Below are 27999 nucleotides of genomic sequence, written 5' to 3' on the forward strand. Positions count from 1 at the left end.
TGGGTCTTTTATTTGTTTTGGTTGTCTTGGTGTCTAATAGATGTCAGAGTTCATTCAGAAACTTCAAAGGGATGACTGAGCACATCTTTATGTACTCTGACATTTTTGTGCACCTTTTGTGCTTTCCAGAATTTAAGTTTATTTGGAGAGCACATACAGCGTGGAGCTCCAATGCCGACCTTGGAGAGCAGGATTTTGTTCCAGCCCAGCACTAACGCCTTCAGTAGAGACAATGGTAGGCAAGCACCTAGTCCAATTTCAGCATCCTGACCCATCTGTACAATTGTAAATGGCTCAAGTGTTTTGTGACCACCAAACAAGTAATGGTAAATCATATTCCCTGTCAAATAGATTCTTGATTTGACAATGGTGATTTGCTTATTGTCACATTCAAAGCCCTGTTATGATTTACAATGAAAGCTTTTATCTACCAGTATCTAGTAATGCATGCAATTTCGATTTGTAAGGTTTATAAGGTTAAATTTTTTGCATTGAGTCCATTTGGGTTTGTAGAAACCACAAATACATTACAGAAAGGTGCAGTAGGGGAATTGGGTACTTTTCTATGGAAATAGAATAAACATTTGGTAAATGAATGAAACCCTAGTGGAGTACATTGAATGAAAATAATATAAAATCCAACCAGAGAATAGAAACAAAACATGAACACCCAAATGATCATGGGATTTGCTAGAATTTCAACTAAAGCAATCAACGCACTGTCTTCCAACTACTTGTCCCAAAAATTGCAGTGGCGCACCTGGCAACTTCTCGCGAGATAATACTTCTTCACGTTGTCAGCAGCGGTTCTCCACCATTTCGCTGCGTCTAAAGTCTCCTCCCCGCAAATGCTAGATTCGGCGAGCCGAACCCGCTCTCTTTCGGTCCGTATTTTAACTTCTTCCCACGGACCTAGTCGTACCTCGTTGGGTACCGAGAGACAGTTTGGAATACTATCATCACGGATTGAGTAAGATTTTATCCGGATGACGACTCCTTCAATAAGAATTTAGTAAAAGAAAACAGCTCGGAAATTTCAGGTAGGTGGGAACTTAAGATGGCGGCCATGAGAAGGGGGGGGGCTATGGAGGAAGTAGTGGGGGGAACTAAGGGGCTTGTTCGCGGCGGAACACAGGATTCCGCTACTTCTGACAATCTATTTATGAAATTGAGAATTACCAAAGTTATTATTGTATACATGCTGCACTGCAGCATAGATACAACACATGTCATTGATGACGCAATTATAAAGTTGTTAATTCATTTTCCTGTATACTTAACCTGCAGCCAGAACATGTAACATTAGCTAGCGTTACCTAGCTAGCATCATGGCCAAACAGTGGCTTTTACATGGAATTTGCCTTATACCAGTCAGTTTTGCTGCGGTACAAAAGGATTTAGCAAGAACTGCCACCAGCTCTCCACACCGTTACACGTTACTTCACAAGTCTTGGACTGTGTGGGGTCACTCGAACCCCCTTGATCCCCCTCGTTATCGTTACAAAAATGTAGCAAGGAACATGCAGCAACAATTTATTTTGTCATTATTTTAATGTTGAGGTAAATTATTTATATTAATTCACTATATAAATGTATGTTGTCAAGGTTTAGTTTTTGTGGTTATTATTTGACCCCGCGCAATGACGTCACGAGTAATTGTCCCCCACAGTAGTGCATGGGGAAGTGGGGTTTAATTCGGCTTTTTAAAACCATTTTCGTTTCAAGCAAATAACAAATGCATTTGTAAAGGCCCAGACCATTACATAACTTCGGGTGGGATGTGGGCGCGTGCGCGCCTAGTTGAATGCATCGGTATTTGGGCCAACAACTCTCATATAGATAAAGCTGTATAGTCAACTAGCAAGCATGCTAGCTAGGTACTATTGTTGCTTGCTAGTTAGCTAGCTAGGTACTATTGTTGCTTACTTGCTAGCTAGCTAAGTACTATTGTTGCTACCTTACATTAAGTGGCGAACTAGCTAAATCAAATTATTGAAACGATACTATCTGAAGAGCGCACGAAAAGAGTCACTTTGCTATAAGAACACAAATAAATGTTACCACTGCGCATGCCATGTCCAGATTAGTAGACCCAGCAATGAATTGCATTTGCAACAGTGTAGCTACACTGAATTCAATGGCTGGAGGCCCGTGTGTCAAAATCATAGACATTAAAACCAGAGCGTGTGCCTATGTTGATAATGCCACATAACAATCGTAGCTACAAACTATGCTAGCAGGTAGTCGCTAAATCGAAACCTATCTGCTCAATTCTGTTGGAAGATCATAACGTTACGTTGTGAACTTTGACTCATACAACAAACCACCGCCCCATATAATATGTTTGATTCATGAATAGTTTACAGTGTAGGCCTAACTGTGTTGCCAATTTCATTCATTGCCATTGGCCAGTACTGTACACTTATGCAACTCTTTAGAGAAACGCATGAAACCAGAGTTGAACCATCATGTGTGGTTCTATGATTCCATGGTATGGAACATTTTATTGTAGACCAGAGAACAGTGGAATAGATAACCTCAGATTCCAATTATCTTCTAAACACTTTTATTTTTCCTCAGAATATGTGGACCGGACCTTAATCAGCATCCTGGAAGAGGAAAGCACGGAAGATCTGTGTCCCACACCACAGACAGGTGGTCATTCTTTAACCAGAGACACTTATTTAGTTTGACAAATTATTAAACCATTTCTCGCTGAATACATGTACTGTACTTATCTACGTCAACTGACAACTTCCTCGCTCTTCTTCCAGGTGCAGTGTGTAGCCAGAGCTGCACAGAGGGAGGAAGCTCTGGGGAGGAGGTGGTGCAGCAGTGCACCCCTCCGGCTGTGCTGGGTGGCAACCCCCAGGCTGAGCATTATGTGGCTGGGTCATCCCAGCATGCCCTGCATCCAGTCCCTGCTGCGCCCCTGCCACCACTGGATAACACGGCCACGTCACAGCCAGAAAGACACGTACACGTCAGTGAAAAGAACGCACCCACAGCGAGTCACCCCAACGGCAAAACTAAGGACAGCCGTGAAGAAGGGGCTATGTCTGATAGTGGTGCTGAGGTTGTCCAAGGAGGATTGGGCCCATCGCACCCCAAGGATCCTAGTGTGTCTACAGAGTCTCACTCAGACAGATTCTCTAACATACAGACGGAAGGAACAGAGCAAGATTTGCATTACGGGTCACAAACTGATAACCGCAGCAAAACAGACAGACAGACGGGCGCTGCTGGACCAGGTCAGGACCAGGCTCTGCAGCAGGGAGGTGCAGGTGGAATGGTGGTCGTCAGTGGGACAGAACAGCGACAGCCTCTCCCAGAGACCGAGAAATTGGAATATAAACAAGAGACTGGAATGGAGGAACTTAGCAGGGAACACCCAGCCAGAAACCTTTCCTCTGAATCCTTCTCAACAGCCTCCCCTCTTCCCCTCAGCCCAAATAAAGATAAAGTCCCAGACCACAAAGAAGACGGAGGGATGGAGCAGCCTCAAACAACTCTGCCTACTCAGGCGAATCAGGCCAGCCATAGACCTCTGTTTGAGGTCAAAGAGCAAGCAGGCATTCTTCAAAATTTTGAGCAACCCATCACTGACAACTGTGAGAGGAAACAAACCGACATTTCCACAGAACCTAAAATCACCATGCAGAACTCGAATGATGACAAAGGAGAGATGCCGGGAGCTAATGCTGTGGAGCAGGGACCACAAGAACCTGAAAGACCTACAGAACCATCTGAGAGTGGACATGTCACACTTGGGAGTTCACACACACAAACGCCACTCCCAGCCCCACCAACTGACGTATCCGGGACACCACAGCCAGGAGCTAAATACTCTGGACTTGTACCCTACACGCCTCCTGGCAGTGGAAATTCCACCCCAAGCTACTCAACTGACCGACAGAGTGAGAGCGATAACGAAAAAAGTCCACCTCAACCGAAGGAACAGATTGAGACTAACGGGGCAGAGGAGGAGACTGAAACGGCCGAGCCCTCACCCAACCTTACAATTCAGTCACAAAGCTCTTTTCTACACGAGTCGTCAACAACAGCAGCAACCCCTCATGTCCACCACCTCCCCAGTTTAGAACTAGACTCAATGCAGACAGAACAATCTGTTCAAGTTCAGATGTCTAATCCTGAGCACGTAACCAGGATGGAGAGTCCACTGGTGTCTGAGCATGTCCTCTCAACTGATACTCAAGGAGCTGTGATGCTTGGAGGAGAGACCAGCCTGGAGTTGTCTGAGGAGGTGCAGGTTAATCAGTGTGTCCTCCTGGAAGAACATGATGTTATTGAATTAAACTCTGAACTTTCTTCTGGAGAAACAAAGTCGTTTATTGAAGGGACCCATTCGGATATTGAAATGTCCCAACTGGCTGCTGGAGAATTTGAGATTTATAGCTTTGCAGAGGAGGAGATTGCAACAGAAGTTGTTGGAGAGAGACTGTCTCTCTCCCCAAGCTACGAAGTAAACTTATTCACCCCACTCATTGAACACTCTGAGAATTGTACAGCCAGTGAGGGACAAGACATACACCTGCCATCTCCCCCTCAAACGGGTAATGACAATGATCAAGCCATTATCCAGCAAGGCCCCCTTTCATCAGAGCATGGTTTCTCAGATATGGAGGTATGTTCAAATGACTTTATTCCTAGTCTCTCCACACAAGATGTAGAGATGACTGATGAAAGACATAATTTAGAACCCGAAAACACATCTACTGAAGCGGACACTGCTGTGGTGGAAGATTCAAGTGAGGTTGATTTAGTCATAACTATCCCAGGATCAGATACAACAGTTGGACAGGCGGACACTTGTACACAAGCTACAGCACCTTGTATGGAGACCAGCACAGCTGTCTCAGACCATAGAGGGCTGAGCGTTTCCCCAACCACCCATCTGAGTAACACCCAAAAGTTGCCAGGGGAAACTGAAGTAGGGTCAACGACCAGTAAGTCTTCTCTTGTCTCCCCAATGGAAGAATTAACAGAAGTTGTTGTACAGTCAACCAGTCAACACAGCATTGAGGTCCTCTCCTCGCCAATTACCGTACACTTGTCAGAGCGTAAAGGGCAGAATTGTCCTCTAAAAGAGGTACCAAGAGTTACCTTACAAAGTACTACAGAACCAGACTCCTGTGTTTCTTCTCATGAAGGGTCTGAAGATCCACAACCCTGTCCAACTCTGACAGAAACCCCAGTGCAGACCCAGCAGGATGTTGACCGTGCTGTTAATGTGACATCAACAACCGAGGTCAAACCGGAGGCTTCCCGGTCCCCGCTCTCCTCTGGCGTCATCGACCCAAAGCTCCTCCTATTAAAGCGCGGGGACACCCCTCTCCTCAAACATCCACCCTCCTTATTGTTGGGGTTGTGCGTGCAGCAAAGCAACAGCTTGACACATCCTAGTGCTAGAAGCCCCAGCTGTGTCTCAGACACGACGCCTGTGGTAGAGTGCCCTCCCAAAGCTGTGGCAGCCGCAGTCTCTGTGCAGGAGCCTGTGGCTCTCTGCATTCATAGAGGCCAGACAGAGCCCTCCGTCAAGAGAGAACCCACAGCAGCACTTCCCTCTACAAACACCCCATGCCAGCCTCGTCTGCCCCCTCCCTCTGGTCCCACGCCATGCAAATCTGACAGAGGGGCCTTAACTTTGATCAAAACTTCCATGGGGAAAGCAGTGACAGTTTCCCAAACCCTAAACCCTCCCACCATTGGCAACACACCTTCCAAGCGCCCCTCTGACCCCAAGTTGCCCTCAACATCAGGCAATGTGACGAGGAGTAGTCTCTCCAGTTCCTCCTGTGATGGGAGCCAGTCTGGACCGCTCCCCGTTATCCGGCCACGGCTAGCTGGTGTGAAGGGCCCAGGGATCAGCATCGCCAAGGAGGAGAGCAGTGATGGGGAGGCTGACCTGGCAGTGGAGGCCAAGCCTGGCCGCAGGAGCATGGTCACCCACAGCCCAGCAGAGAGCAAGGTATGCCCCAAAATGGCTTTCCATGTAGGCCTAGCTGTTTCCTTAAGCTGTTCTGCCAAGTCAGCAATTATATCACTATGTATCGACAGAGATAATTATTTTCGTATAAAAATTATTGCTCTGCCAGCGGGGCACACACACATTTTTCTACTGTATGTATACTTGTTTATTATGCATCTTTTCATTGTTTAATGAAGGTATGTGTTGATATGCAATTTTGTGAAACATTTCATTTGGTTATATAATAAACTCCCTTTTCAGTTTGAAGAATTTTGAGTTTGGCTTGGTTGACCGTGTTTGCCCTATAATTAATATGCTATGGTTAGTTAAATGTAGGAAAATGTAGCTGGCTCAGTCGGTGCTGCAATTATATTACAATGAGGCAATTCCATGAAATCCTGTTGAAAGTGCAAAGCTACAAGTCATAAGTTTATCATTCAGATTAGTTTTTGAGCATGGGACTTTTTTTTCAGGTGATGAAAAATGAACACGCAGTCGAAATTCCATACTTTTATTTAAAATGTTAATTTTCAGCATGTTTTCAAATTATAGCATTTCATTCTCAGTTCTCAAAATTGTTTCTCCATTTGTTGCATGAAATGATCTTTCATATGCAGTGTTTTGCCCTAGTGATTTAAAGTTGGCCGCATGTTAAGCCATGTGTGTTTTCCAGCATGAGCAGAGACAGAGCAGGCCAGACAGAAAGGCCCTTTTCTCAAAGGTAAGCAGTGGGTATCAGACTCTGATAGATCACACTTGCAGAATGATCACTGAACCATCGTTCAGCTGACATTTTTCACATGAGATGGCAGGTGGCGCGCACACTGCAGTTTGAATGGGTGTAGGCTACAGAATATTAATGTTTGTTTTGTATTCAATGCTGCATGTGATTTCAAAGAGAATTGTTGACAGCTTGATGTACAACATTGTGTTGAGACAGGTTTTTCTGTGATCTCTATGCATGTTTGGCCTCTGTTCCTGTAGGCACAGTCTTGTTATGGTCCTGCTCAAAAGTCCTCATTACCTTCTCATCTCCAGGTACGCCAGTGGATAGCAGACAGGGTCACTCCAAGTTCGTCTCCCTTCTCGCCCTGTTCTTCACCCCCCTCTCCTAGCCAATCTTCCTTCAGTGACTGGACTCCCAGCTCTACTCCCCTCGCTCTCCGAGGTCCCCGGGGTAGGTTCCTCTCCCCGCCCGCTATGGGCCTGGGAGGTTCCTCCCCATCGGACCCGGTCACTCCCTATCGACCCCGCATGGAGCGTCACGCCGACATGGCCGAACTGGCCAAACACGTGAGTCAGCGTTCTCCTGCTCATCCTTCTGACCTTTGGTCCTAAATGTCAACTGTCAATAGTTGTTTTCATTTTAAACAACTGTCTAGACGAGAGCAACTTTATTTCTTTGCTTCCGGATGTGAGCTGTGTTGTGTTGTTGTAGGAAGCTGAGATAGAGGGCAGGACCCTAGCGTTGAAGAGAGAAGGCTTCTGGTCTATAAAGCGACTGACCCGTCTGACGGAGCCGCTCCGGCCCAAGGTGCACTGGGACTACCTGTGTGAGGAGATGCAGTGGCTCTCTGCTGACTTTGCCCAGGAGAGAAGGTGGAAGAGAGGGGTCGCCAGGAAGGTCAGAGACTCCCATAGATCATTTTCATTTCACACCACTTGGCATCCATCCAAAGTGGAATCCATAATGCGGAGAGATTGGTATTACCTACTGATGGCTTAAAGCAGGGGTGTAAAAGCGAGAGGGTCCAATCCGGCCCGCGTGTGGTTTGAGTAAAAAATACCGTCTGTATTTCTGCCTGCTTCAACGGCAATAGTTCAGATACAAATGAAAACATGAAGTGACCCCGGGAATCGATAGAACACCGCTCAGAGATGCACAGAAACGGTATAACATTCAAAATGGGTGAATATCTCCTTTAACTGCCATCATGATTTCAGGTTAGGTCCAAAAAGTTCAAAGGAACTCAAAAGATATGCATGTTTCTGCAGGTGGTGCGGATGGTGATGCGACACCACGAGGAGCTGAGGCAGAAGGAGGAGAAGGCCAAGCGGGACGAGCACGCCAAAATCAGACGAGTCGCCTCCAACGTAGCCAAGGAGGTCCGGGCCTTCTGGGGCAGTGTTGAGAAGGTGGTGCAGTACAAGCAGCAGTCCCGGTTAGAGGAGAAGCGGAAGAAGGCTCTGGACCTCCAGCTGGACTTCATCGTGGGCCAGACAGAGAAATACTCCGACCTCCTCAGTCAGGCCCTGGAAACGGCACCGGCTGGGAACAGTGAACCTGCACCCTCGCCACCCAAAAAATCCCTTCCACCTGCTGTGGATGAGGATGGTGAGGACTGTTTCTTTGCTCATTGTTTCTTGTGAATCCAGATTGCCCCAATTCAGAATCTCTAGTCCTTACCTACCTATAATTTACAACATAAGGAGGCTGTTGTAGCCACAGCTCTTAGATCAGCTGATGTGTTGTATGTAGTGCATCCTGGTGCAAAATGCCTGCTGTGTGCCACCAGTTGGTGCTACACGTTGTTGGTGGATGCGTTGCTTTGAGACCTTGTTAAACGTGCTATTTAAATGCAATCAATTGCTAATATTAGTCCAAAGCTTATTCTGTAAGTTTGTTGCTAAAGTGTACGTTAGTGCTCCTGTATTTTAGTCTCCATTAGCAACTGTCAGACTCAGTGATGTCAGTCCAGTGACCAGGCTGTCAGGGCTGTTGGGTTAGGCTGCTGACAAATTGCTGTTTGTGCAGAAAGCCATTGGGAGGTCAACAGTGACTTCAGTGCAAGGGCTACTAGAGAAAGCGCTGTCTTGACAAGAGGCCAGTCTCATCTCCTGCCATTTATTTCTCACCAGAAATGATGCAACTATGCCCCTAAAGTGCATTGACATTCCAATCATCAGACCTGACCTAGCATAATGGAAGTGGAACTTATCCTGGTACCGAATCCTGCACGGCTGTCAGATGCCTTAACAGACCAGTTTTAACTTTCCTCTGTCTCTCTTCCTCCCGTCTGCAGACCGAGACTTTGAGCCTCCGTGTGGCGAGGAGGAAGATGACGAGGAGACCATCGACGTGGAGGAGGCGCAAGACGGCAATGATGCCGAGACCCAGAGGAGAGAGATGGAGCTGCTGAGACAGGAGGGGACCATGTCCTTGGCAGAGTTGCTCAGCACCCTCAAACGGCCTCATTCACAGGTGGGTACCACTGGCAAAGCCCCTCACTCATACCGCACTCCCATGTCCTTCCTTTGTATACGTTGGTGCACATTACAACATTGATCATACTGTAAATGTTGTTATTCGGTGGAGACTGACTTTGTTCCTTCCCCAGGACTCGGAAGAGGAGTGCTCAGACAATTCGTCAACAACAGTGGAGGAAGACGAAGAGTTCACAGCCAACGAAGAGGATGGTGAGGCCCTAGTAATACCATTGTAGTTGATGTTGTGCATTGTTCAATGGATAACTTGTCAATTTAGTGACTTGGCTGTGAGCATTGGTGTAATTATTTGTCCATGTCTGTGGTGCTCAGCTGAAGACGAGGAGGATACCATCGCAGCCCAGGAGGTAGTGGAGGGGGAAGCTGATCACGCAGGAGAGCTTGATGACTTGGCTAAAGAAGGTTACCACCCACACTACTAAAACGGCTGTATCTGCTGCACAGATGATGACTCCAATGTGCTGCGTGTTTGTTTTTAAGCTATTGTCATTACAAGCCCCAAGTAACTGCTATATCCCTGTCTGTAACATCTGTTATTTGACTGCTCTAAACGTTCTTTTCTTCCCATTCCCCTCCCAGGTGACATGACCGTGGAGGAGCTGCTGGAGAAGTACAAAGGAGCGTATGCCTCTGATTTCGAGGAGCCCTCGGCGTCCGCCTCTCCTGCCAGCACAGAGGAGTCGGAAAATTCCGGAGACGAGGAAGAGGAGAGCGAGGAAGAAGAAAGTGATGTGGAGAGCAACACCACCTCCTCAGGTACTGCCCACACACACAATGTTGGCACATCTTTTCTCTCTAACCTTGCGAAAGCTCTTGGAAGCTTCACACTGTAGATGGATCTACAAACCAAAAATCTTAAGTTTTCAAGTGCTTTTACTTTGCCAGTCATGTGCGTTTTGTCCTGATTATACCACCCTCACTGCATTACCCCTCTTAATGAACCACTCACCAGATGATGAGGACAGTGAAGAGGAAGAGGTCAGTGATATTGAAGAAGAGGACAGTGATGAAGATGAGTGCGGTGAGGGGATGGAGATCCTGCTGAAGGAGGGGGACCACAGCCCCCCTCTGCCAACCGGCCCGAGGCCCAAGAAGGAGATCAGCCACATTGCTGCTACTGCAGAGAGCCTCCAGCCCAAAGGCTACACCCTAGCCACTACCAAGGTGGGTTACCCATGCCTTAAGACACTGGCCAGATGATCAAACAAGAAACAAAGATCCTTTGCTATAAGCTTGTTGATGACTTAAGGGGAAGGTTGATACTTTTCCATTCATCCCGTTCCAATAAGCCCGTCCTCCACTTTTAAAGCGACACCAGCCTCCGCTGGCTTGCGTGGCTATGATTCCACCATGATGCTGTGAAATGTAACCAGTCCGCATCACTTTATTCATTTCATTTTTATTTATTTTTTTCTTCGTCAATAGGTCAAAACTCCCATTCCCTTCCTGCTGGTGGGCCAGCTGCGTGAGTACCAGCACATCGGCCTGGACTGGCTGGTCACCATGTACGAGAAGAAGCTCAACGGCATCCTGGCTGACGAGATGGGCCTGGGGAAGACCATCCAGACTATCGCCCTGCTGGCTCACCTCGCCTGTGAAAAGAGTAAGACATTGAGTCATTCATTACAGTCCATTCATGCACTGTTTTACCAGGACAATAGAAGATATGCACACAGCCTGTATATATCGGATACTTAATCAAGTTGGTTGTTCAGGTAACTGGGGGCCCCATCTGATCATCGTGCCAACCAGTGTGATGCTGAATTGGGAGATGGAGCTGAAGCGCTGGTGTCCCGGATTCAAAATCCTCACTTACTATGGCAGTCAGAAGGAGAGGAAACTCAAGAGACAGGTAAACCACTACCAACAATCACCAAATCCCCTTGTAAATGGATACAAATCTTCATTGTTACTAACTCAGCGCCAATCACTCCTCACGAGGACCGCTCTCCATCACACTCTGTTCTGGGCAGTCCTCCAGCTTGTTCCATCTATGGCCGGACGATATGGCCTAAAAATCATATTTTTAACCTAGGTATAACTTCATTAGCCCTTAATTCATCAGCTCATTGCTGTCTGTTTGAAATGCAGTGTATTTTACCTTTAATTGCACAACAATGCTTATTTAGAAAAAAAAACATTAGAAAAACCTAGTAAAAAAAACGATATGATTTTTAGGCCGTATGATTTTTAGGCCATAAGCCTTCCACAACCGTAAGACCCACTAATAAACTATTTTAGTAATTAAATTACCTTGCTGTTTTTTTTAGTGTTTTTTTTTTTTACAATCACTTTTCTGGCTTTCAAGTCTATGAAAAATGCCCTTTTTGTTTCACATTTAACTAGAACTATGCATAATTCTTGTAGCAGGCATCTGGCTATAGACAATGAACACTGGTCTCATCAACAACCTCTCAGGGCCTTGTGCTAGTGATTAACCAGCTAATCTTTATATTTCAAGTTTAGCCAACTTGGATCTATTTGCTGGCTAACAAAGTTGAACTGTTATGAACACACCCTTCTGTCTGTCTCCAACGGTTTGAAAAGCATGTTAGGCTGTCCACTTTGTTCAGGTGTTGAAATCAAGTGGCCTACCTTATTTTTCAGAATGACAAACGAGTTGCCAATTCCTTATAATTGTTTTATGCTTATTCCACATTGTGTTTATAAGACTAGACAGCAGTATTTTAGCCAAAGACTGTTATACTAATGGTACATGGTACCAATGCCACTTGCAACAGACTAACCATTGATTGTTGTTTTAGTAGTGTCTGCTCTGCGTGCTTTTTGAGGAGTTGAGACATAAAAAGGGCATAGTTTGAAAAGTTAACTTCTCTATTACAGTAAATAATGTCTCAATGTGTTTTGGTGTCCATATTACCAGTTTTTGTACCAAACCTGAAATACAAATAGCGTGTTAAAACCGCTTGCCAGAGAGGAAGATGTGATCTCTCAACTTGGTTGGCGTGAGAGGCAGGGGTAGGGGCGTGTGTGTGTGTAAACCGAAGAGGCGAAGTGAGAGGTTTCACTCTTGCTCAAATGTCAAAATGAGGCCAATGCGTTTCTATGGGTTTATTTTGGACCTAAGCTTGTCGACTGTCTTCTAGCCTTTGGGACAACGACTCCCATTGTTAGTGTGAAGAAGTGCATCTCGCCATTATATACAGATCTCTGGTGTAAATGGGGAAGGTGTATACACAGCACGGAGGAGCGAAGGAGAGATCAAAAATACAACATGAGAACAAGTGGACATAAACGCTCATAAAAACGAAAAAAGAACAAACCTTGATTCTTGAGATACAGGCATTTGGAATATCACACAAAAACACATTCGAATTAATCAAATGAATTTGATATCACCCAGCCCTAGTTCCACCCGTGCCGGTTTTCTTAGTGTCTGCTTTAAACTCCCGCCTCCCCTGTGTTTCTTTGGCGCCCTCTTTTCCTTTTCGGGTTCCAAAATAATCTTCCCTGGTGCTGCCTCATCTCTTTTCTGGTGCTTCCTGTCTCATTCCAACTGAACAAAAAGTCAGCCTTGCATACTGAAGTGGATAAAAACCCTGGCCCTCTGAAGTGTCACTGTTTCAATAAGCTAATGAAAAAAGTCCTCTCTCTACTCAGGGTTGGACCAAGCCCAACGCTTTTCACGTGTGCATCACCTCCTACAAGCTGGTGCTGCAGGACCACCAGGCCTTCCGACGCAAGTCCTGGCGCTACCTCATCCTGGACGAGGCCCAGAACATCAAGAACTTCAAGTCCCAGCGCTGGCAGAGCCTGCTCAACTTCAACAGGTCGGCACTAAGGGAGGGGAGAGATGTTTATAGACGGCCAGTATGTGCTGCCAGTGAACATCGTAATCCTCTCTTATGAATAGTAATACTACCAGATTTTTATAGCGCTTTTCTAAAATCCTTCAGACGAGTGCTCCCATTTCTCTGCATTCTTCCTTTACCAATATCAGTCCAAATTCCGACAACTAAAGCTGAAAGTTCTTCGTCCACTTAGAATATAATAAACTTAAATCCTAACCTAGTGTCATTTTAACGTTTTCTCTGGCCCCAGTCAGAGGCGCCTGCTGCTGACAGGCACCCCGCTGCAGAACAGCCTGATGGAGCTGTGGTCCCTGATGCACTTCCTCATGCCCCACGTCTTCCAGTCCCACCGAGAGTTCAAGGAGTGGTTCTCCAACCCCCTCACCGGTATGATCGAGGGTAGCCAGGAATACAACGAGGGCCTGGTCAAGAGGTTACATAAGGTAAGAGCTCAGGCTGCGATAGATGGAGGAACGCACACTTGAGCAAGGCGGTGTGGATTGGTCAGAGTATGTAAAGGGGTCCAAATGAACTGTTAAATACCATGAACTGTTTTACATGTTTGTGCACGTTGAGATGTTGTAAACGACATTCTGTTCCCTAACCCGACATGTCACCACTTTCTGTTTTTCCTTCTAGGTGCTCAGACCGTTTCTGTTGAGGAGAATCAAGGTGGATGTGGAGAAGCAGATGCCTAAGAAATATGAGCATGTGGTGCGCTGCCGTTTGTCCAAGAGACAGCGCTTCCTCTACGATGACTTCATGGCACAGGCCTCGTAAGTATCTATAGACAAGGGGGTTACTGGAAGCAAATGATGCATTGCAGGAGGGCTAATTGGTTTGAAATTCTGCCAGTAATACGCTTTTTACCTGTATATTCCTATTGCTTATTGCCAGAATGTTTTTACATCACTTTGATGTTGTCAGCTTCTACTGTCGGTTTGCTTAGTTCATCTACTAGTTAATATTGTAAAGGAAACCCCTTTTCGTCACAGTATTTCTCACCCTTTTTATTTCTCTCAGGACCCGGGAAACGCTGGCTAGTGGTCACTTCATGTCTGTGATCAACATCTTGATGCAGCTCCGTAAAGTGTGTAACCACCCCAACCTGTTTGACCCTCGGCCCATTCACTCCCCCTTCATCACCAAGCCTATCGTCTTCCACACTGCCTCCCTGGTACAGCGAGCCCTGGACGTCTCCCCATTCAAGGTTACTGCTCCCACTGCCCCCTGGGGATGGGGTGTGTCACTGGAGCTGTGCAGTCTAATTTAAATGCATTTGTACTTATCTAAACGTCCATAACCTTACCCCTCCTCCTCCGTCCCCAGCGCTGCGACCTGTCCATGTTTGACCTGGTGGGTCTGGAGGCCAACGTGTCCAGGTACCAGGCCGACGTGTTTCTGCCTTCCAGGAAGGTCACCCGTCAGCTGATCCAGGAGGTCATGGAGTCCCCCGACCCCCCTCCTCGTCCCAAACCCGTCCGCATGAAGGTCAACAGGATGTTCCAGCCCTTACCTAAGGCTGATGGTCGCACGGTGCTGGTGGTGAACAAACCCCGACCCACCTGCCCTGTCACCTCTGCTGCTCAGGCCTCAAGGACGCCTCTCATCCAGGATGTGACCCCAACCCCTACACCGCCAGTCCAACAAAGTTAGTACTAAATAGCTTGAATTTACAAGTACAGTGCATTCGAAAAGTATTCAGACCCCTTGACTTTTTCCAAATGTTACGTTACAGCCTTATTCTAAAATGGATGAAATCTTTTTTTTCATCAATCTACAAACCGTACCCCATAACGACAAAGCAAAAACAGGTTTTTACCTTCTACATTGTAGAATAATAGTGAAGACATCACAACTATGAAATAACACATGTGGAATCATGTAGTAACCAAAAAGTGTTAAACAATGAAAAATATTATTGAGATTCTTCAAAGTAGCCACCCTTTGCCTTGAGGGCTTTGTACACTCTTGGCATTCTCTTAATGAGGTAGTCACCTGGAATGCAGTTAAATTTACAGGTGTGCCTTAAGTTAATTTGTGGAATTTCTTTCCTTAATGCATATGAGCCAATCAGTTGTTGTGACAAGGTAGGGTTGGTATACAGAAGATAGCCCTGTTTGGTAAAAGACCAAGTCCATATTATGCAAGAATAGCTCAACTAAGTAAAGTCCATCATTACTTTAAGACATGAAGGTCAGTCAATCTGGAACATTTCAAGAACATTGCACTTGAACAAACTTTTAGTCGAAAAACCATCAAGCGCTATGATGAAACTGGCTCTCATGAGGACTGCCACAGGAAAGGAAGACCCAGAGTTACCTCTGCTGCAGAGGATAAGTTCATTAGTTACCAGCCTCAGAAAATGCAGCCCAAATCAATGCTTCACAGAGTTGAAGTAACAAACACATCTCAACGTCAACTGTGTGAATCAGGCCTTCATGGTCGAATTGCTGCAAAGAAACCACTACTAAAGGACACCAATAAGAAGAAGAGACTTGCTTGTGCCAAGAAACACGAGCAATGGACATTAGACCGATGGAAATCTGTCCTTTGGTCTGATGAGTCCAAATTTGAGATTTTTGATTCCAACCACCGTGTCTTTATGAGATGCAAGTGAACAGATGTTCTCCGCATTTTTCGCTCCCACCTTGAAGCATGGAGGAGGAGGTGTGATGGTGTGGCGGTGCTTTGCTGGTGATACTGTCTGATTTATTTAGAATTCAAGGTACACTTAACCAGCATGGCTACCGCAGCAATACGCCATCCCATCTGGTTTGTGCTTAGTGGGACTATCATTTGTTTTTCAACAGAACAATGATTCAACACACCTCCAGGCTGTGTAAGGGCTATTTGACCAAGAAGGAGAGTGATGGAGTGCTGCATCAGATGACCTGGCCTCCACAATCAACCAATCTCAACCCAATTCAGATGGTTTGGGATGAGTTGGACCGCAGAGTGAAGGAAAAGCAGCTAACAAGTGCTCAGCATATGTGGGAACTCCTTCAAGACTGTTGGAAAAGCATTCCGGTTTAAGCCTGATTGAGAGAATTCCAAGAGTGTGCAAAGCTGTCATCAAGGCAAAGGGTGGCTACTTTGAAGAATCTCAAATATAAAATAAATGTTGATTTGCTCAACACTTTTTTTTGGGGGGGGGTTTACTACATGATTCCATATGTGTTATTTCATAGTTTGTCTTCACTATTATTCTACAATGTAGAAAATAGTAAAAATAAAGAAACCCTTGAATGAGTAGATGTATCCAGTCTTTTGACTGGTAGTGTTAGTATTCAGACCCTTTACTCAGTACTCTGTTAAAGCACCTTTGGTAGCGATTACAGCTTCGAGGTCTTTGGTATGACGCTACAAGCTTGGCACACCTGTATTTGGGGAGTTTCACCCATTTCTTCTCTGAAAATCATTCCTATAGCATGATGCTGCCACCACCATGCTTCACCATAGGGATGGTGCATTCAGATGTTTGGCATTCAGGCCAAAGAGTTCAATCTTGGTTTCATCAGACCAGACAACCTTGTTTCTCATGGTCTGAGAGTCCTTTAGGTGCCTTTTGGCAAACTCCAAGTGGGCTGTCATGTGCCTTTTACTGAGGAGTGGCTTCCGTCTGGCCACTCTACCCTAAAGGCCTGATTGGTGGATTGCTGCAGAGATGGTTGTCCTTCAGGAAGGTTCTCCCATCTCCACAGAGGAACTCTGGAGCACTGTCAGAGTTACCATTGGGTTCATGGTCACCTCCCTGACCAAGGCCCTTCTTCCCCCAATTGCTCAGTTTGGCCAGGCGGCCAGCTCTAGGAAGAGTCTTGGTGGTTCCTAACTTCTTCAATTTAAGAATGATGGAGGCCACCGTGTTCCTGGGGACAGAAATGTTTTGGTACCCTTCCCCAGATCTGTGCCTCGACACAATCCTGTCTCTGAGCTCTACGGACAATTCCTTTGACCTCATAGCTTGGTTTTTGCTCAGACATGCACTGTCAACTGTGGGACGATATATAGACAGGTGTGTGCCTTTCCAAATCATGTCCAATCAATTGAATTTACCACAGGTAGACTCCAATCAACTTATCGAAACATCTTAAGAATGATCAATGGAAACTTGAGCTCAGTTTCGGGCCTTATAGCAAAGGGACTGTAATCTTTATGTAAATAAGGTATTTCTGTTTTTAATTTTTAATCCATTTCTTAAAACCTGTTTTTGCTCTGTCATTATGGGGTATTGGGTGTAGATTGAGGATTTTTAAAAATGTATTTAATCCATTTTAGAATAAGTTTGTAATGTAGGAAAGTGGAAAAAGTCAAGGGGTCTGAACTTTCTGAATGCACTGTAAATACTGCTTGAGTAGCTGCTAATTTTACATGGAAAAATCAAACATATGATCCAAGCGTTTTTGTATTGGTCTGATCTTAGATGCACTATGCAGAAATCGCTCTGCTATTTCCTGGTTGCTAAAATTCTAATAGTTTGTCTAATTTCAGTTTGTGAAAAAAAATCAAGCAAGTGTAGTGTAGAGAATCATTGTACGATCTACACCGCTGTGAAATATATATTTTCCATATCCAAACATATTGTATTTTCAGCTGTTTTGAAGCTGGTGTACGAAACCGAAAGTAAAAGACTCAAAAGCAAAACTTAACGGGAAGCATAGAAATGGCGCACATAGAAACAGAACTCTACCGCTTCTTAGAGTGACAGATCTAGAACTTACATTTCTATGTGCATTTTTTGGGGGCAAGCCCAAAATGTAGCATGTTACAGCTTTAAAGGAAAATTCTACACCAACTATATTTGATTTTTTTCATTAGTCCACTGATACAGTCCCAGAATGTTTTGCATGTCAGCAGTTAAGGTTTCAAGATATAGGACTTTCAAGAAGCATAGTGTCACCTGCCACTTGATGTTTCTTGCATCATATGATGCTTCTTGAAAGTCCAATATCTTAACTTTACTGCCGACGTGCAAAACATTCTGGGACTGTATCAGCAGTGGACTAATAAAAAAATATTCCAAAATCTAGTTTTTGAGATTTTCTTTAATCTTGAATTCCATTAAACATTTCTCGTGGAAACTTCTACTCAGCCAGACAAACTATTCTACACAAACAGACATAATGTAATACTGTCTTCCCTTGTTTCCATGAACCCTCAGCAGTGTGTTCAGTGGCACCCATAGCCCCTCCTCGCCCGCCCTTGCACCCCAGTGGCCCCTCTGTCATGAGGTCCGGCTCCTCAATGCCAGTCCTGGCCGTACGCCCGCCCACCACCTCCTGCAACCCCGCCACCCATCTCACCCCTCCTCCCAGCAACGTTTTGACCCAACGGGTTTTGCTCAGCCCAGACATGCAGGCCCGGCTTCCCTGTGAGTACCTGCCATTCTTTTAAATACTCTGTCGGGCAACAAATGTGCATGAACAGTGCATAAGAACAAACTGAAAAAGTATTAGAATGTAAATTCATTCCATTTTTTTTTTTGTCTCCACTAGTGAAATGAAACTCATCTACATTTTAATATCTAACATTTTTCTGTATCTCAGCTGGGGAGGTAGTGAGTATCGCCCAACTGGCCTCATTGGCCGGGCGTCCTGTGTCATCGTGCCAGGGCAGTAAGCCTGTCACCTTCCAGCTGCAGGGCAACAAGCTCACCCTGTCTGGAACCCAGCTCCACCAGGTTCCCATGGCACCTCCACGCCCAGTACAAGGTCAGGTCAGATCCCAGCACTAACTAGACTACATGGACAGTCACTGAGTGTACAAAACATTATGAACACCTGCTCTTTCCATGACAGACTGACCAGGTGAAAGCTAGGATCCCTTATTGATGTTAAATCCACTTCAATTACTGGAGATGAAGGGGAGGAGACAGTTTAAAGAATGATTTTTAAGCCTTGAGACAATTGAGACATGGATTGTGTGTGTGTGTGTGTGCCATTCAGAGGGTGAATGATCAAAACAAAATATTTAAGTGCCTTTGAACAGGGTATGGTAGAAGGTGCCAGGCGCACCGGTTTGTGTCAAGAACTTCAACGCTGCTGGGTTTTTCATGCTCAACAGTTTCCCGTGTGTATCAAGAATGGTCCACCACCCAATGGACATCCAGCCAACTTGACACAACTGTGGGAAGCATTGGAGTCAACATGAGCCAGCATCCCTGTGGAACGCTTTCAACACCTTGTAGAGTCCATGTCCTGACGAGTTGAGGCTGTTCTGAGGGCAAAAGGGGGCAGCTCAACAGTAGGAAGGTGTTCTTAATGTTTTGTACACTCAGTGTATATTACCAGATTGCCTTATGTCATAAAACTCTAGAACGTGCTGATATAGACAGCCATCTTGGTGTTCTATTTAAGTCAGGGGTACAGTATCTATCCTATCCTGCACTGACAGGAGTGTGTAAATGGCATGGTTCTTACTGTGGGCTCTGCAGGTAACGTCATGCATCTGGTGACCAGCGGAGGGCAGCACCACCTCATCAGCCAGCCAGCCCAAGTAGCAGTTTTCAGTTCAGCCAATACCCACGCTGTCCCCACCTCTCCTGTACCCTCGGGAATCCAGCTGCCTTGCAATTCTTCTCAAGGTACAGCAGCATCCCCTTTTTAAGACTATGGTCACTGATCTGATCTTTATTAGCGGTCTTTTGCCCTGGTTCAGTGACGGTTGTGTTCTTACCTGCCTTTCCTTTCCAGTGCCCTCCTCCGTGGTGACCAGCTCTGGGATTGTGAAGATCGTGGTACGCCAGTCAAGCAAGGAAGGAGGGGGTGTACCCACCCTGGCAGTGCCCCCTTCTCCTCGCATAGCCCCGCAGGCATCAACCTCCATGCACCATCATGCCAATACTGCCGTGAGAACTCCTGCCCCCCAGCAAACCGCCCATCGCCACCCCGGACCCACCACTGCTCAATACACCCTGGCCCCCCCCTAGAACCCCTACCTCAGTCACAATTAGAACCTGTACCCCAGCCCCCCCTCGAATCCCTGCCCCAGCCCCTCCTCGAACCCCTGCCCCCCCCCCCGTAATCCTACCTCAGCCCCCAGTCAGTCCCAGCCCCCTCGCCCAGTGCTTAAGGTAGTAACGGGACCAGCAGAAACCAGCACAGAACAGAAAGGTGAAGAGATGAATGCAAATAATGTTCTAGGATTCTGTATTTACAATCCCTGTATTGAACAAGTAAATTCTCCTCTCTAGCGCGTGTGAATTCTACGTTGACGCGTGAGGAGAGCAGCGACACCAAATCAGCCGTTCCTAAATCAGGGTCCCATGTTGGTGGATTTGTCCCCCCTCGACCTCGGGCACAACCTCGCCCACCTCCTCGCTCCCCCTTCTACATGGTACTAGCTACATCTTGCTTTCATTTACAAATCTCTTTTCTTTTGTTTGTGACTTGTTTCAATCACCATGTATGAAATTATGAGGTTGTGTATATCCCACAGTAGTACTTTTTTTTAGTTCTGTCAGTTATCAGCCCACAGCAACATTCTTAAATTGACTCCTGTCATGTCCCTTTAACTGTTGTTGTCCTATCAGCTGACAAACTGTCCCTTTCCCCCTGTCAGTCATGGCTGGCAGACAGCCGCAAGAAGCAGCGAGACAGCCGCCTGGCCCAGATCATCCGGATCAACGACCTGCACTGCAGCGCCAAACCCGTGTTCGGCCATGAGGTGCTGGACTTCCTCACCTTCCTCCCGGGCTCCTGCCCTGCTCCGGCCCCCAGGGCCCTGGGTCAGTGGGGTCGCTCAGGCCACGCCGCCTGCCTGTTCGCCCAGTCCCACAGCACCACGGACTACTGGGACCAGAGCCGCGCCCTGAGGGAGGGCATCCACACCACCGAGGACAGGCTGCAGCTGCTCAAAGATGTGATCGAACGGTAACACGCTGACTGCTGCTGTCCACTATCTGGAACCACGAGACTGTCCACATTTTTAGTTTTAACCCTGCACTAACACACCTGATTCAACGAATCACCACACTAATCACCAAGCCCTTCATTAGTTGAATCAGTTGTCAGTTTTCAAGCACTTTCTGTTTATCTTTCTTGTGATGCCCCAGGGATTGATGAAGGGTAAATATGACAATTTCTAATCGGACCCTATTTCCTAACCTTCAGGTTTACGTTTGTGATCCCGCCGGTGGAGGCTCCGGCCATCACCATGCACAGCTGCCACCCCCCTCCGTCTCTGAGCCACCAGCAGGCCGTGTTCACCTCGCTGCTCTCCTCCCAGGTGGCCCCGCTCGCACGCAGTCTGCACCGCATCCAGTGCAACATGAGGACCCACTTCCCTGACCTGAGGCTCATCCAGTACGACTGCGGTGAGTCCCCACTCAGACAACACAACCGTGCGTTCCTTAGGACTTAGGAAACTTGTCTTGTTTTACCTCGGCATTGGCTGAGGAATTTGAACTCTGACACCTCAATCAGTTTGGCTATGTGTTTGCACAGGCCATGACATGAAAAGACACTTAAGTGGAAGTGCTGTTACTTCAGCGACGATACGGGACACAGTCTGTCACTGGGTCAGGGTCACGTTCTGTGTCACTGAGTTCAGTTCTCCAGAGCAGCGTGTCCTTCAGTTGAAGACAGAGGTATTTTTAAAATGAGGAGAAAAGGTATGAGCCTTTGAATGATAACACTTTGTGTGTGTGTGTGTGTGTGTGTAGGTAAGCTGCAGACGCTCCACACCCTGCTGCGTCGGCTGAAGGAGGGCCAACATCGCGTTCTCATCTTCACCCAGATGACCCGCATGCTGGACGTGCTGGAGCAGTTCCTCAACTACCACGGACACATCTACCTCCGCCTGGACGGCAGCACCCGCGTCGAGCAGAGACAAGTGAGGGGCGCCGTGACTAGACCTGAGCTCTATGGGATACTGTTGTTGTGTTGGACTTCAGCAACTCAGTTGAGGGTCAATTCCATTTCAATGTAAATTATTTTGGACATTTGCGATTTGATTGGCTGAGTTGAATGGAATTGACCCGGAGATCAGTATTGTTCTGAAACTGATAAAGGATGCTGACTGTTGTCCTCCTCTCCCTCAGTCCCTGATGGATCGCTTCAACGCAGACCGCCGCATCTTCTGCTTCATCCTGTCCACGCGCAGCGGCGGCGTGGGGGTGAACCTGACGGGCGCCGACACGGTGGTGTTCTACGACAGTGACTGGAACCCCACCATGGACGCCCAGGCCCAGGACCGCTGCCACCGCATCGGACAGACCCGTGACGTCCACATCTACAGGTACACCGTGAAACCCTCCCCTACCTCTTAGACTGTTGAACCATGCTGACACTAACTCCCTCAAGTCAAATCGTCTCAGCACTACGGTGTTTTTTTTTAGTCTGCTCTAGATTTGACACAGACAGGATCTGAAAGTCTCCGGAAGTAGCATGAACAGTGTGCACACTTCTACTTTGAAGATATGAACGTGGTAGGCACAGAGCCTGTGGTTACTAGTCTGCCACTATGTTAGCTAGTCTGTTGAGCATCTGGTGTGACTATTCTCCACCCCCCCAGGCTGATCAGTGAGCGCACGGTGGAGGAGAACATCCTAAAGAAGGCCAACCAGAAAAGAATGCTGGGAGACATGGCCATAGAAGGAGGCAACTTCACCACCGCTTTCTTCAAACAGGTACGTCTCCACCGATATAACACTCTGTGACGTCGTCCATTCACTCTGAATTGAGGGCAATTCAAAACGAACTACGCTCCCCTCTCTCCTCTCAGCAAACCATCAGGGAGCTGTTTGACGTGAATGAGGGGGAGAAGAAGGAGGTGACCCCAGAGTCGTCTGTGCCCCAGCCAGAGGAGGAAGAGACGGGCAACAAACAGAACACCACCATCCTGGAGCAGGTCAGTCACACCCAAAACACTGGTAATAACAGTATGTAGTTGAGTTTTACTGGTGTGTTCAGAGCAGGTGTCTCTCAGACCATAGACACCTGTTTATACCACACCATACAACAGCAGGAGTCTAGAAGACACCCAGAAACCAGCAGCTGAGTGTTTGGACCAGCACTGACTCCATACAAACAAGCTTTATTTTATGAAATGAACATGGTTATTAGAGGTCAAATGATTGTTTTAGGAATTTTACAAGTCAGCAAGACACATCAATCTCTACTCCAGGTGGCACTGTTCCCAAAAACTCATTCTCTCTCTACCACAGGCCCTTTGTCGTGCTGAGGACGAGGAGGACATAGTGGCTGCCTCCCAAGCCAAAGCAGAGCAGGTAGCTGAACTGGCAGAGTTCAACGAGGCCATCCCATTGGACGAGGCTGGTGAAGGGAGGGACCCGGAAGAGGAGGAGCTCTCCAAGGCCGAGCAGGAGATAGCAGCTCTTGTGGAGCAGGTGATTGTTGTTATATTTTTTGGCTATTCAATCGGTTTGACTATTTTGAACTTTTTTGCAAAACCTGACAACCAATTTTTTTCCCCCCCTCATATCTCAGCTCACTCCTATAGAGCGCTATGCTATGAATTTCCTGGAGGCTTCACTGGAGGACGTGTGCAAGGAGGAGTTAAAGCAAGCAGAGGTAAGATTGATATTTAGGAGAGCTTGCCATGTGTCCATGTTTAATTGGTTCACCCTCTTAGAGACCTGGGTTCTAATAAAAAGCCTGTCTCTCTGCTCTGTGTTTACAGGAGCAGGTGGAGGCTGCCAGGAAGGGGCTGGACCAGGCCAAGGAGGAGGGCTTGAAGCTGCATGCAGGTTCCTCGGACAACGACGACGAGGACTTCTCATCACAGCCAGCGGAGGAGCCCTCGCCGCCTGGGTCGGGCCGTCGCCCACGCAAACACAAAGAGAAAGGCGCCCCCTCCACCAGAATCAGCGGTAGGCTCCGAGGAGCCACGGCCTCCCCACCGCCCACTTCCCCAGAGCCAGAGTCCGATTCCCCCACCCCCAGAGAAGTGCCTGAAAGGCTCCGCTCAGCTCTGAGAGGACGAGGGGGGACCAAAGACACTACCACCACACCGGCCCGCACAGAGCACCCCAGGGCCCACACCTCAAAGGAATCTGCCAAACCTGCATCCACAACCCCGGCCTCTCTTTCTAGAGACTCCAGCCTCAAATCCGGGTCGGCAGCGCCACCTCTCGGATCTCAGTCCCATTCCAGCTCAGTGCCTTCCACTGCCACTAGTCCTCTAGCTATGAAACCACTGACACTACCAGGGGACTCACACACCAGGTCACCCAGCAGGGAGAGGGCAGTGTGTATCACCTCAGAGTCCACGTGTCCGGTGGACCACCAGTCATACTCTGCCCAGGCCAGGGACTACGACATTAGGGACCAGGAGTCCGTGTCTCCCAACTCTGTGTGCCCTCTCTCCCGGTCGCCACGCAAGCGCCAGTCGGCTGACGGGGAGGTCCTGCTAGGCCTTCCGGAACATTCCCCGTCGGCCAAGGTCCTGCGGAAGCTCCCTGGTCGCCTGGTGACAGTGGTGGAGGACAAGGAGCCCAGGAAGAGGAGGAGGAGAGGCAGCGGGACAGGAGGAGGCTCATCAGAGGAGACGGAGAACGCTGAGTCAGGCCGAGGCTCAGACGAGCCAGGCAGAGACTCCCAAACCCCTGACAAAACCAGCCAGACACCCGAAGAGAAAGGGACTGCTTCAAAATACTCAACGACCACCAAACTCCCAGAGGATCAAGAATCCACCTCAACACACACCTATCCTGCCAGAAGCTACCTCCCTTACTCCCCGCCCCACCAATCCCCTGACATGCCGGTGCTGAGGAACCTGCCGGTGCGGCAGCGGCTGGAGAGCGAGTCTCGCGTGGCGGCGCAGTTAGGAGAGCTGGGCCGAGGGAGGGGAGGGAACTACCACAGGAAAATGGACAATCAGCCAGGAAAAGACGGCAACTTGTCCTCAGTCGCTAATGTTGCGAACTTGACCCCACCAGTGAAACGAAAGAGGGGCCGACCCCCCAAAACTCCCCTCAGGTTGGCGGTGTCCCAGCCAGAGCATGTATCTCCTCCCCAGCCCACCTCAGCAAGTGATGGGAGCCCCGCTCTCTCCCCAAAACGCAAGCGGGGTCGTCCCCGCAAGGACTCGACAACTGTAAAGAATGCTGTGGGTGCAGGACATAACTCAACCGCCAGCACCACAAGCCAACCTGCTTCCCTGTCTGCCGCTGTTGACACAGAGCCACTACTCCCATCTGCCCCCACTGAGCCTCAAACTGTGGCCTCCTCTGCTATCTGCACCAGCCAAGACTCTCTGTCTACCAAAGCTGAGGACTCTACCGCAACATTAAAACCAAACACTAAGACTGAGGTCCTTACCACAACCCCAACTGCTATCCTGGCACTAAGCCCAGCTCAAGTCCTTACCACAACCGCTATTCCTGCGCCAAGCCGAACTCGAGTTCCCATCTCAATTCCAATCTCTGTCTCCACCTCAAGCTCAACCGATGTCCCTGCCTCAAGCTCAGCAACCATCTCCACCTCGGTTCCAATTTTAGTCCCTGCCACAAGCTCATCCACAGTCCCCGCCTTAAACTCAACCTCTGTTCCTGCTTCAAGCTCATCCACAGTCCCCGCCTTAAACTCAACCTCTGTTCCTGCTTCAAGCTCATCCACAGTCCCCGCCTTAAACTCAACCTCTGTTCCTGCTTCAAGCTCATCCACAGTCCCCGCCTTAAACTCAACCTCTGTTCCTGCTTCAAGCTCATCCACAGTCCCCGCCTTAAACTCAACCTCTGTTCCTGCTTCTAGCTCATCCACAGTTTCCACCCCAAGCTTACCCACAGTATCCACATCGAGGCCACCCTTTAGCCCTACCTCAAGGTCAACCTCTGGCCTCATTCGAATTCCAACTGCAGTCCTCACCTCAACCCTTGCCCAATTCCTCACCTCAAGACCTAGAGTCTCCACTTCTCCACCAATATCCACAACTACCACACAAATCGTCACCCCTGCCCCCAACAAGATCTCCACTCTGCCCCTTGCCCAAATCACTATCCCTACACCAGCTCAAATCTCCAAAATGGCCACATCAGCCTCTACTCCAACCGTCACCTCCACTCCAGCCCCTACACCAACACTCACAAATGTCAAACCAACCCCTACTCCGGGCCCCACCACAATTGTTGCAACCCATGTACCAACACTTAGAAAACTCACCACAACCTCAATCGCAAATCTGACCACCATTTCCACACCAGCCCCAAGTATAATAGTCACCACCGTCACATCAGCCCAAATCACAGCAGTTACTGCAACAACCTCCATACCAACTTCTACCAAAATCACCACCACAACCACCACACCAGCCCCTACACCAACCAACACACCAGCCCCTACACCAACCAACACACCAGCCCCTACACCAACCAACACACCAGCCCCTACACCAACCACCACACTAACCTCTACACCAACCACCACACCAGCCCCTACACCAACTAACACACCAGCCCCTACACCAACCACCACACCAGCCCCTACACCAACCACCACACCAGCCCCTACACCAACCACCACACCAGCCCCTACACCAACCACCACACCAGCCCCTACACCAACCACCACACCAGCCCCTACACCAACCACCACACCAGCCCCTACACCAACCACCACACCAGCCCCTACACCAACCACCACACCAGCCCCTACACCAACCACCACACTAACCTCTACACCAACCAACACACCAGCCCCTACACCAACCAACACACCAGCCCCTACACCAACCAACACACCAGCCCCTACACCAACCACCACACCAGCCCCTACACCAACCACCACACCAGCCCCTACACCAACCACCACACCAGCCCCTACACCAACCAACACACCAGCCCCTACACCAACCAACACACCAGCCCCTACACCAACCACCACACCAGCCCCTACACCAACCACCACACCAGCCCCTACACCAACCACCACACCAGCCCCTACACCAACCACCACACTAACCTCTACACCAACCAACACACCAGCCCCTACACCAACCACCACACCAGCCCCTACACCAACCACCACACCAGCCCCTACACCAACCACCACACCAGCCCCTACACCAACCACCACACCAGCCCCTACACCAACCACCACACCAGCCCCTACACCAACCACCACACCAGCCCCTACACCAAGCACCACACTAACCTCTACACCAACCAACACACCAGCCCCTACACCAACCACCACACTAACCTCTACACCAACCACCACACTAACCTCTACACCAACCACCACACCAGCCCCTACACCAACCAACACACCAGCCCCTACACCAACCAACACACCAGCCCCTACACCAACCAACACACCAGCCCCTACACCAACCAACACACCAGCCCCTACACCAACCAACACACCAGCCCCTACACCAACCAACACACCAGCCCCTACACCAACCACCACACTAACCGCTACACCGCCCCCACCCAGAACTGTCACCACCGCTACACCGCCCCCACCCAGAACTGTCACCACCGCTACACCGCCCCCACCCAGAACTGTCACCACTGCTACTGCAGCCGCTGCCACAACCGTCACATCAACTCCTACCCCAATCTCTACCCCAAACCCCACTGAAGCCCCCTTGCCCACCCCCACCCCTTCCCAAGTACACAACTCCACTACCAACAAAATCCTCACCCAGATATCCACCCAAGCCCCCACTCCAAGTTCAACATTAGTCCTGCCCCTGGCCCAAATTCCTATTACGGCTGCCACAGAGAACCAGGCTGTGGAGACTGCCCAGAATCCAGACTCAGAGAACATAATAGACATGGAGGTGGAGACCCAGGCGGCTAAAGAGGACAAAAAGACGGAGGATGGAGAAGAGGAGATTAGTGACTCTCAACCGAAAAAGAGGAAAGTGGAGAATTCTCCTAAAGCCAAAGACACTGTCCTTTCCACTCCCTCACTTGCTGACCCAGAGACTCCAGTGGCTCCTCGGCCAGAGGAAACAGATAAGCAGAAGATGGAGGAGAGTGCCGGAGATGACAAAGCCGCCGGCAAG

At 48.4% G+C, this 27999-nt stretch overlaps 1 protein-coding gene and 1 non-coding gene across 2 annotated transcripts; both read left to right on the top strand.

Moving 5' to 3' along the window:
• Positions 1-800: 800 nt before the first annotated feature.
• Positions 801-27569, top strand: LOC106579300 (helicase SRCAP). The gene is made up of 35 exons (XM_045701931.1): positions 801-1040; positions 2581-2655; positions 2775-5989; positions 6663-6710; positions 7028-7282; positions 7428-7613; positions 7985-8324; positions 9013-9191; positions 9328-9406; positions 9527-9616; positions 9794-9970; positions 10167-10378; positions 10640-10817; positions 10930-11066; positions 12836-13005; positions 13277-13469; positions 13666-13802; positions 14050-14236; positions 14356-14677; positions 18188-18397; positions 18573-18737; positions 19460-19609; positions 19719-19948; positions 19979-20138; positions 20219-20361; positions 20587-20897; positions 21138-21340; positions 21689-21858; positions 22067-22263; positions 22540-22654; positions 22750-22875; positions 23192-23374; positions 23475-23558; positions 23668-26447; positions 26489-27569. The coding sequence occupies exons 3-35, from the start codon at positions 3056-3058 to the stop codon at positions 27567-27569; spliced, it is 12132 nt and encodes a 4043-aa protein (XP_045557887.1). The 5' UTR covers positions 801-1040; positions 2581-2655; positions 2775-3055.
• LOC123729071 (small nucleolar RNA SNORA11) lies at positions 22925-23004 on the top strand. Its single transcript, XR_006760850.1, has one exon. It is a non-coding gene; the product is annotated as a small nucleolar RNA SNORA11 (small nucleolar RNA).
• Positions 27570-27999: the final 430 nt, after the last annotated feature.

Source organism: Salmo salar, chromosome ssa19, assembly GCF_905237065.1.
Source record: "Salmo salar chromosome ssa19, Ssal_v3.1, whole genome shotgun sequence".
NCBI lineage: Eukaryota > Metazoa > Chordata > Actinopteri > Salmoniformes > Salmonidae > Salmo > Salmo salar.

What these genes read in the sequence shown, in the direction of transcription:
- LOC106579300 (XM_045701931.1), top strand. Translation starts at nt 3,056, where the DNA reads ATGTCTGATAGTGGTGCTGAGGTTGTCCAAGGAGGATTGGGCCCATCG. An exon ending in AGAGAGGGGTCGCCAGGAAG is followed by an intron (nt 7,614 to 7,984) that starts GTCAGAGACTCC and finishes ATGTTTCTGCAG; the next exon opens with GTGGTGCGGATGGTGATGCG. An exon ending in TGATGACTTGGCTAAAGAAG is followed by an intron (nt 9,617 to 9,793) that starts GTTACCACCCAC and finishes TTCCCCTCCCAG; the next exon opens with GTGACATGACCGTGGAGGAG.